This window comes from Arachis ipaensis, chromosome B04 (genome assembly GCF_000816755.2).
Source record: "Arachis ipaensis cultivar K30076 chromosome B04, Araip1.1, whole genome shotgun sequence".
In the NCBI taxonomy this organism is placed as follows: domain Eukaryota; kingdom Viridiplantae; phylum Streptophyta; class Magnoliopsida; order Fabales; family Fabaceae; genus Arachis; species Arachis ipaensis.
The window spans coordinates 115663523-115673406 of NC_029788.2; the positions used below are offsets into that span (position 1 = coordinate 115663523).

The 9884-nt window shown below is 37.7% G+C and overlaps 2 protein-coding genes across 3 annotated transcripts; both read left to right on the forward strand.

The window, feature by feature from the left end:
- LOC107638019 (subtilisin-like protease SBT1.1) lies at nt 1284-4702 on the forward strand. Of its 2 annotated transcripts, XM_016341222.2 has the most exons (3): nt 1284-1580; nt 1857-2825; nt 3134-4702. In XM_016341222.2, exons 2-3 carry the CDS (start codon nt 1862-1864, stop codon nt 4489-4491), a joined length of 2322 nt encoding a protein of 773 aa, XP_016196708.1. In that variant the 5' UTR covers nt 1284-1580; nt 1857-1861; the 3' UTR covers nt 4492-4702. The 2 variants fall into 2 exon arrangements, with proteins under 2 accessions (XP_016196708.1, XP_016196707.1); XM_016341221.2 differs by having other exon boundaries at nt 1284-2825.
- LOC107637034 lies at nt 7549-9058 on the forward strand. The gene is made up of 3 exons (XM_016340486.1): nt 7549-8096; nt 8317-8405; nt 8523-9058. The coding sequence occupies exons 1-3, from the start codon at nt 7549-7551 to the stop codon at nt 9056-9058; spliced, it is 1173 nt and encodes a 390-aa protein (XP_016195972.1).

Below are 9884 nucleotides of genomic sequence, written 5' to 3' on the forward strand. Positions count from 1 at the left end.
ATAACATAATTATAATAAATTAAATATATGTACCATTGGTTAGGTGTGTGTACCTTTATGAGTATCACAACTGATTGATGTACGATCAATACACTATACCTCTTTAGAAGGTCACAATTTTATTTTTCTCAAAGCCTCCTATAACTACATTAATTACATGCATGTGTCCTATGGGCTAAGTGTTAGAGGCTCCAACCATAAGTTGGGGAGGTTTTACCCGTATGGATTACACAACAATAAAGAAAAATACAATTGTAGTAGGTTTGAATCGAACAAATTTTTGACTTAAACGTTTAAATATTTAATGTTATTTTGCTATTGTTTAACATTGTTGTTGCGGCTAGCTACATATGAATGTAGTTATAGCTGTGCTGCAACTGTGAATATTGTACTTGTTGCAATGTGAAAATTATGTAACTCAAACTTTGATCTGTGGTGGTCAATTGCAATGTCTGTTATGTTGAGACTTGAGACGTAATCATAATCTGTTTCCATTAAGTTACACAATTAACTTATTAGATGCGTGCTTAAGAATATAACAATGGAGTAATTGTGGTGTAGTAATGTAATTGTAAAGTGATTGTCTTGTATTTAAGCCAATATTAACCAATTTCTCATTTTTTTTTTACTAAAAATATTAGCCTCCTAATATTTTCATTTGCATCTATAATATTACGACTGCATAACATGATATGCTCCACAATTTAAAACAAGAATTTAATTTTGCTGCTCTATTAGTGTAAAACTATTTTATATGTGTATTTAATCACATAACACTATATATTAGTAAAAATAACTATTTTTTATATTGACCGCGTGAATAGCATTCAAGAGAATGACTATGATTACACCACTATATAACACGTTTTTCACGGTCAGTGTATTAAAATTAAACTCTTTAAAACAATGACATAATAATAACAAGTTTGATGTGATGCTTTGTCACAAACCTTCAATAGAATATATATTCTCAACCAACATATAATTTCATCGCCGAAACTTAAAATTCAACCAATGGAATGCTTCAAAGCACAAAGTACACATTTTTCTACATAATGATTTGAAAGACTTGCTAATAATCCCAAGCAAAGTTTCCTAAAATGGAAAAAGTGATCTAACAGTAGAAGTGGAGAAAGAGACTTCTATTTATTTTTAGTAGCCAATGCACATGGACACTTAGACAGTTAGACTTGTTGCTGCCTGTTAGTAATCATATCATATATATACTCTAAAGTTGGAAAATAACATTAAAGATATACTAAGAAAATAAGCGCTGAAAAAGTCTACTAAGGCGCATAAATGCTTTCATTATACCAGTATGACTATTCCTTCTTATGCAAGAGTCTATTAGACTTTGCATGTGAGCAACGTTCATGCTCATTTATTATGTGTTGAAAATTAATCATAATGTTCCAAGATCTTGGTACAAATCGATTTTCTTAGAAACTTATGCTATTTGCCGAAGATACATAACATAAGTTGTTTCTATATATTAGATCAGTAATGCATATAAAGTTTTTCACATCATTATTATCTAATTCAGGGTTTACAAACGTGAGTATAACAAAAGCAAAGAAAAGGTAGTAATCTCTATTGCTTAGTTGCAATAAGCATATATATAGAAAGTTAAATCTTTGGTGTAAACTCACATGCAATTGACTTGTCAAATCATATAACGATTTTTAAATATCAACTTCATACGAAGACATCTGTATTACGTGAGTTTCCACTATATCTTTCTAACTTTTTCAGTGCTTATTAGCATTCTTTATACCACAGTTTTTCTCATGCTCTTGTGCTAAGTGCTAAATCATATGTTCTTATGCCTAAGTATTTGATTTTGTTTTTCTTGTCAGGCATCATGATTTCTAGATTACTCTTCATATTCTTTGCCCTTATGGTGACAAATTCAATGTCTATGATGGTTCAAAAGACCTACATTGTTCACATGGACAGAACCAAAATTAGAGCTTCAATTCATTCTCAAGACATCACAAAACCATGGTTTGAATCGGTCATTGATTTCATTTCTGAATCTTCAACACAAGAAGAAGAACAAGAACAAGAGATTCTACCTCCTCAGCTTCTTTATGTATATGAAACCAACATGTTTGGTTTCGCGGTGTGCCTTTCGCAGAAGCAACTCGAATCCTTGAGCAAAGTCGATGGCTTCCTTTCAGCCTTACCGGATGAACTATTAACCCTTCACACAACACACACTCCAAATTTTCTTGGCCTAAAGAATGGAATAGGCCTTTGGAGTGCTCAAAATTTGGCCTCAGATGTAATAATTGGCATCATCGATTCGGGGATTTGGCCGGAACACACCAGCTTCAAAGATTCAGGGTTGTCCTCTGTACCTTCTCATTGGAAAGGTGTTTGTGAACAGGGCACAAAATTCTCTGCTTCAAATTGCAACAAGAAACTCGTTGGTGCAAGGACTTATCTCAAAGGGTACGAAAAATCCGTAGGGAAGATCAACGACACGGCGGATTATCGTTCCCCTCGAGACTCCATAGGGCACGGAACACACACTGCTTCGACCGCAGCCGGTAGCTTGGTGAAGAATGCAAGCTTCTATGGCCTTGCTAGTGGCTCAGCAAGTGGAATGAGGAAAACTTCAAGAATTGCAGCCTATAAAGCTTGTTGGCCTGCTGGATGTGTTAATTCGGACATACTCGCTGCCATGGACCAAGCAGTTTCCGATGGAGTTGATGTGCTATCACTCTCTTTAGGTGGATTTCCTAAACCTTACTATGGTGATAGCATCGCCATAGCCTCGTTTGGTGCAGCGAAAACCGGTGTTTTTGTTTCTTGCTCTGCAGGTAAACAGGGACCGATTATAAAGGGGCGAATAGTGACTTCTGTCGGCCATAATTTTAAACAATTATATTTTTATACGTATTTAAAGAAATAAAAAATCTTGTGTAATTCAAATAGTTTTATACGTGATTATTTTAATAATATTAACATATTGTTTTTTTATGTAACTATCGTATCAAAAATGAAACCATTGAAAAAACTTTTTAAGATTTTTTATGTTTATAAAACCTTTTTTTTTTAAGATTCAATAATTTGATAATTTCATATCATGTGTCAATTGCTTTTAAAATTTTTAGATCCGCCTATGTAGGTAATTATGGACCTCACCCGACTACGGTTGGAAATAGCGCGCCATGGATCATGACAGTTGCAGCCAGCTACACTGACAGAACGTTTCCGACGAAAGTAAGGCTCGGCCGCGGAGAAGTTTTCCGAGGATCTTCGCTGTACCATGGAAGAAAAACAAGTCAATTGCCTCTTGTTTATGCAAAATCAGCAGGTGCTAATAAAGAAGCACAATACTGCACAGAAAACTCACTTGATCAAAATCTTGTTAAGGGAAAAATTGTTGCTTGTGAGAAAGGACTAAACAGCAGAACTGAGAAGGGAATGGTGGTTAAAAAGGCCGGTGGCGCCGGAATGATACTACTCAACTCAGAGAGCCAAGGAGGTGAGCTTCTTGCTGATCCTCACATATTGCCAGCAACTTCATTAGGTGCCTCAGAAAGTAGCATTGTTAGAAACTATATCCGAACTTCGAAAAATGCCCCAACAGCTTCAATTTCCTTCCTAGGGACAAAATATGGCGAGCCTGCGCCGGCTATGGCAGCGTTTTCTTCTAGAGGACCAAACTATTTTGGACTTGATGTGATTAAACCGGATGTCACTGCGCCCGGTGTGAACATCTTGGCGGCGTGGCCTGCGAAAGTTAGCCCAAGTTTGCTGAAAAGTGACAAAAGAAGTGTTATGTTTAACATTATTTCAGGCACTTCAATGTCATGTCCTCATGTTAGTGGCATAGCTGCATTGATCAAATCTGTTCATAAAGATTGGTCTCCTGCAGCCATAAAATCTGCATTGATGACTACTGCATACACATTGAACAATAAAGGCGATCCGATCAGGGATGCCGGATCGAATAATTCGGCTTCTGCTACTCCTTTTGCTTTTGGTTCTGGCCATGTTAACCCAGAAAGTGCGTCTGATCCAGGTTTAGTATATGATATAAACACACAAGATTATTTAAATTACTTATGTAGGCTTAACTATACAGATTCTGAGATTGCTTTGGTATCAAGAGAGAATTTTGTGTGTCCTAAAATCTCAGTTTTTCAAGCTGGTGACTTGAATTACCCTTCATTTTCTGTTCTATTTGATAGAGTGGGACAAAATTCTAATGTGACATACAAGAGGGTTGTCACAAATGTTGGAAAATCACAAAGTGCTAATTATGTGGTTAATGTTGAACAGCCAAGGGGAGTTTCAGTTACTGTAGAACCAAGGAAACTGAAATTTGAGAAAATGGGACAGAAATTGAGCTATAGTGTGACATTTTCTTCAATTGGAAAAAGATTAAGAGATGCTGGTTCCAATTCATTTGGGTCACTGACTTGGGTTTCTGGAAAATATTACAAGGTTAGAAGTCCTATTGCTGTAACATGGCAATAGAAAATTTGAGAAGAGGATTTAGGGAACTTTACTTGATTGGATGAATCCATCACATTATTGGTGTTGAAAATAACATTCTCTTAGTTTAGCATCATCATAAGGATAATTTCTTTGTAATTGTTTCTTTCTAATTATTTTTCAATGTTGTAATTTGGAGTGTTCAATTTTGATATCCCAGCCAGATTCAAGCCAAAAATCAAATGGGTATAACCACAGAAAATCACCCTTAGAGACTTGAAACATTATTTGTGCAGTTATGCTATCTAAATATTATTTTATTTAATTTAAAAATAATAAACCCATTTCTTGAAAATTTTCCAAATGTGTTCATTAACTAAGTTTATCATTCTTTTTTCAATTGTTAATAAAAACAAATATTTTAACAACATTTTTCGTATCAAAGTCATATATTTAAAATCTTCAGTGAAGAATGGTATATAATACCATCAAAGAAATTATTCATCCATATTTTAAAATTGAAAGGCCAAAAGTGTATATAAAATAAAAGATTAGAAGATATTGCGGCGATGATCAGCTACTAAACCAAATATCAATAGTTCTATCTGGCTTTGGACAGATCACAGATCAGCTATCTTAGTTTTTGATCTCTCACTTATACTCACTCTATTACTGACTTACACAATGGGAGAAAAAATATTTGGTGATACTACAATAATGATTTGATAATTGTTTTTATGTGAATAAGTTTTTTTTAATCATTAGATAATAAATTGTAGAATTTAATTTTGATACGTTATAAAAATGTTATCTTAATTTAAAGTGTGGCTAAACAAAAAAATTATACTTTTAAATTTTAATACAAGTGTTTTCATGAAAAAATATTTAATTGTCAAAAATATAGTTAATAAAAATAAAATCTTTTTAGACAAGATTAAAATAAAATAAAATTTAAAAAGATTTTTAAAATTTTTAATAAATTTTAAAAATAAAAAATATACCTGGTCCAAATTGAAGGGATTGAAAAGCGGTTGATTTTAAAATCTAAAAGCAATCATTCCCAGTCACAAAAGTTGACTAAATCCCCATAGTGGTCCCCCAGATTCAGCCCGTGCACCAATTTTACCCCTGAGATTCCAATTGCACTGTTTATGTCCCCCAGATTCCGATTCGAGCACCATAATGGTCCTTCGAAGATTTTCCGGCGTGACTCAGCGACGGCGTTGCTTATGTGGCACAGCCACTGCCACGTTGGAGAGTCAGAACGACGTCGTTTCATGGGGCAAAACGAATGAAAGCCCACACGTCGCCGTTTTGATCACAGTGAGAGTAGTAGTAACTTGGGCAAAGGGTTTGGTATTCGTTACGTCTTCTCCTCCATATTTTCTCACCTCTCTCAACGCTTGGTCTCCTCCTCCATAAGCAGTAGCGACAGGCAAGGGCACTGCTGCCTGGTTTCTTAACATTGCTGTACTGAACTTGGGGGAAGGTTCGTGGTTCACCATTGAAGCATCGACTGAAGAACCGTTTAAGCTAGCTTCAAGGTACAAATTTTATTATATTTTTTTGAATTTTTTGGATCATGTTTCATTCCTGATATGGCCGATTGTTAAAGTTACTTGAACATGATGCATGTAGTTTGTGTTAGAATCCACTGCCTGTTAGGGTTTTAGTGTTTTCCTTCTTCAAACCAGTAATGCATGCTCTGTTTCTTGTGAAAAGAACAGGGGTTAATCTCTGGTGGTGTGTAATATCTAAGTTATTTGTTGTTTTTGTGTTGCATGCGTGGTAAATTTTAAGCATTTCCTCTGTTATGTTGCAGATGAACGCCGAATTGTTAGACATAATGTTTCATCATGGGGGAAATTTTGAGAGGGGGAAGGATGGGAGATGGACATACACACCTGACAATAGGCATTGTTTGGGTGATCTGGATGTGGACAGGTTGGATGTATTCTACCTGAGAAATTACTTCAAAGAGCTAGGCTATGAGACTAGACAACGACACCTAGGGTGGCACAGAGTGCACGTAGGGTCATTCTCGCTGCGTCTTCAATGCTTGTTTCCTCATCGAAGGTAATTCGGCCAGACTCGACCAAAGCATCTTGAGATGTTGGAGGGACAAGGGAGGCGAGGTGGCGGTAACATGTCTGACCATCGTGGAAGGTCTTTGAGATGGCTCGGTATAGTGGCTCCGGAATGTCAAGCTTGTCACAAACATGATTCAATAATTTTTGCATGCTAAAACTGAGCAGGTGAGCAGCTAACACTACAATATTAGCTGCTACTCCGAGACCTAATACACGCCAATCCTTTCCTCCATTTCTTCCTACACCACCACAACAACCCCTACCAAACACTACCAGAAATTCCACTCAAAAACTTGCTCCACTGACGTCCAAAGTAAAAGGGAGAAAGGGTTATGCTACTGGTATGATGAGAAGTTCTCAGCTTGAATCAGGGGATGAGACGGTGCCCGGGGAGCCAACAGATGCATCTATGGGTGAGACCGCAAACTTGCAGGTGTTGGATCAACATATCATTGAGCATCATTTATCCTATAACGCGATGCATGGTACTGAAGGCTCATCCATGATTCAGATTAAAGCCTTTATCAATGGCTTAGAGGTTCAGGCCTTACTTGATAGGGATAGTTCTGATAGTTTTATTCAGCCCTGAATTGCTAAGTTTTTAAACTTACCGGTGGAGCCTGCACCAAGGTTCAAAGTGATGGTTGGTGATTTTGATGTTCTGCTAGTGGAAGGTCGCATTGGGGCTTTAGAGGTTGATCTAGCAGGTTGCATTGTTACGATCCCTGATGTTTTTGTTTTGCATGTGGCGGGAGGCGACTTGGTCATTAGCACTACATGGCTTAAGTCCTTAAGAGCCCATATAGTAGATTATGATGTAGCTTTTCTGCAATTTATGCACAATGGTCAACTAACCACTGTGCAGGGAATTAAACACTAGACTGCAGGTTGTCTTCAGTTCCATTACATTAAACGATTGATGAACCCTAATGCTATAGCTGAAATGTTTACTTTGGAATTGAAGGAATTCGTAGAGAAAAACCAATCACCCTTATAGCTGCCAATTTCTATGGACCCTAAGTTGATGCAATTTTTGACTAAGTATGCTTCTATCTTTGCTAAACCTTCGGGCCTACCACCACAGCGGGCTCATGACCACTGCATTCCCTTGGTTAAGGACACAGAACCAGTGAAGGCGAGACCATATCGATATCCTCATATTCAGAAAACTCAAATTGAATTGATGGTACAGGAAATGCTTGATGAGGGGATTATTCAACCTGGCAAGAGCCCTTTTGTATCTCCAATCTTGCTGGTGCGAAAGAAAGATGGGACATGGAGATTTTGCACTGACTATCATGCTTTGAACAATATTACGATCAAAGACAATTTTCTGATTCTGACCGTGGATGAATTATTAAATGAGTTGTTTGGTGCTCATGTCTTTTCTAAGTTGGATATTCGCTCTGACTATCACCAAATATTGGTTAAGCCTGAGGATAATTTCAAAATGGCTTTTTGGACTCATCAAGGCCTTTATGAGTGGCTTGTGATGCCATTTGCTTTAACAAATGTGCCGGCCACGTTTCAAAGCCTCATGAATGATGTGTTTCGCTCGTATATTAGGAAATTTGTGTTGTTTTTTTTATGACATTTTAGTCTATAGCGCATCTTGGGAGCTACACTTTTGGCACTTGGAAACTATTCTTCAAGTGTTACACTGGGAAAAAAATTGTGCGCAAAGTTATCTAAATGTTTGTTTGGTACTCATGAAGTGGATTATTTGGGTCATAAAATTTCGGGGGGTAGGTTTCACATGGAGACTAATAAAGTTTAGGCAGTTCTCAGCTGAAAGTAGCCACAAAACCTTAAGTAACTGCGAGGGTTCTTTGGTCTTATTGGGTATTACCGTCGCTTCATTAAAGGGTATGCTACTCTTGCACCTCCGTGGACTGATCTTCTCAAAAAATGATGATTTTAATTGGAATGCTCAAGCTGAATTGGCTTTTGAAAATCTCAAGTGAGCTATCTCTACCAAACCAGTCTTAGCTTTGCCAAATTTTGAGCTGCCTTTTGAAGTTGAGACTGATGCTTTCGGGTCTGGCGTGGGTGCGGTGTTGACACAGAACAGGCATCCCATTGATTTCTTTTCTAAGAAATTATCAGCCACAATGCGTAACCAGTCAGCTTACACACGAGAATTTTATGCCATAACCGAGGCCATTGCAAAATTCTGCCATGATCTATTGGGGAAGAAATTTATCATTCACACAGATCAACAGAGTCTTAAGGTGCTACTCGAGCAGAATCTGCACACTCCTGAGCAACATAAGTGGCTGCACAAGCTGCTAGGATATGATTTCAAGATCCACTACAAGCTCAGAGTGGATAATGTTCCTGTCAATGCCCTTTCTAGATCATGTTTTGTTGCTTGGTCATCACTAAAGTCTGATTGGTTGCACCAGCTAAAAACTGAAATTGCCCAGGATACTAGACTCAATGCCATTGTGCAACAATGCAGAGATGGTTCCTCGAATGATGCGAACTATGCTTTGAGAAATGGGATTCTCTTATGGTGAGACCAGGTGGTGATTCCCCAAACCAGCAGCTTAATCAATTCAATTCTGAAAGAATATCATGACAGTGCAGTGGGAAGGCACTCTGGTGTGGCAAAAATGACTAAATCCCCATAGTGGTCCCCCAGATTCAACCCGTGCACCAATTTTGCTCCTGAGATTCCAATTGCACTGTTTATGTCCCCCAGATTCCGATTTGAGCACCATAATGGTCCTTCGAAGATTTTCCGGCGTGACTCAGCGACGGCGTTGCTTATGTGGCACAGCCACTGCCACGTTGGAGAGTCAGAACGACGTCGTTTCATGGGGCAAAACGAATGAAAGCCCACATGTCGCCGTTTTGATCACAGTGAGAGTAGTAGTAACTTGAGCAAAGGGTTTGGTATTCGTTACGTCTTCTCCTCCATATTTTCTCACCTCTCTCAACGCTTGGTCTCCTCCTCCATAAGCAATAGCGACAGGCAAGGGCACTGCTGCCTGGTTTCTTAACATTGCTGTACTGAACTTGGGGGAAGGTTCGTGGTTCACCATTGAAGCATTGACTGAAGAACCGTTTAAGCTAGCTTCAAGGTACAAATTTTATTATATTTTTTTGAATTTTTTGGATCATGTTTCATTCCTGATATGGCCGACAGTAAGAAATTACTTGAACATGATGCATGTAGTTTGTGTTAGAATCCACTGCCTGTTAGGGTTTTAGTGTTTTCCTTCTTCAAACCAGTAATGCATGCTCTGTTTCTTGTGAAAAGAACAGGGGTTAATCTCTGGTGGTGTGTAATATCTAAGTTATTTGTTGTTTATGTGTTGCATGCGTGGTGAATTTTAAGCA

Bases quoted from the DNA above. Each gene is read 5' to 3' on its own strand.
- LOC107637034 (XM_016340486.1), top strand. From the start codon at position 7,549: ATGGACCCTAAGTTGATGCAATTTTTGACTAAGTATGCTTCTATCTTT. The intron at 8,097-8,316 runs GTATATTAGGAA...AATAAAGTTTAG, and splicing joins ATGAATGATGTGTTTCGCTC to GCAGTTCTCAGCTGAAAGTA. The intron at 8,406-8,522 runs GTATGCTACTCT...CTACCAAACCAG, and splicing joins TACCGTCGCTTCATTAAAGG to TCTTAGCTTTGCCAAATTTT.
- LOC107638019 (XM_016341221.2), top strand. From the start codon at position 1,823: ATGCCTAAGTATTTGATTTTGTTTTTCTTGTCAGGCATCATGATTTCT. The intron at 2,826-3,133 runs GTAAACAGGGAC...CCGCCTATGTAG, and splicing joins TTTTGTTTCTTGCTCTGCAG to GTAATTATGGACCTCACCCG.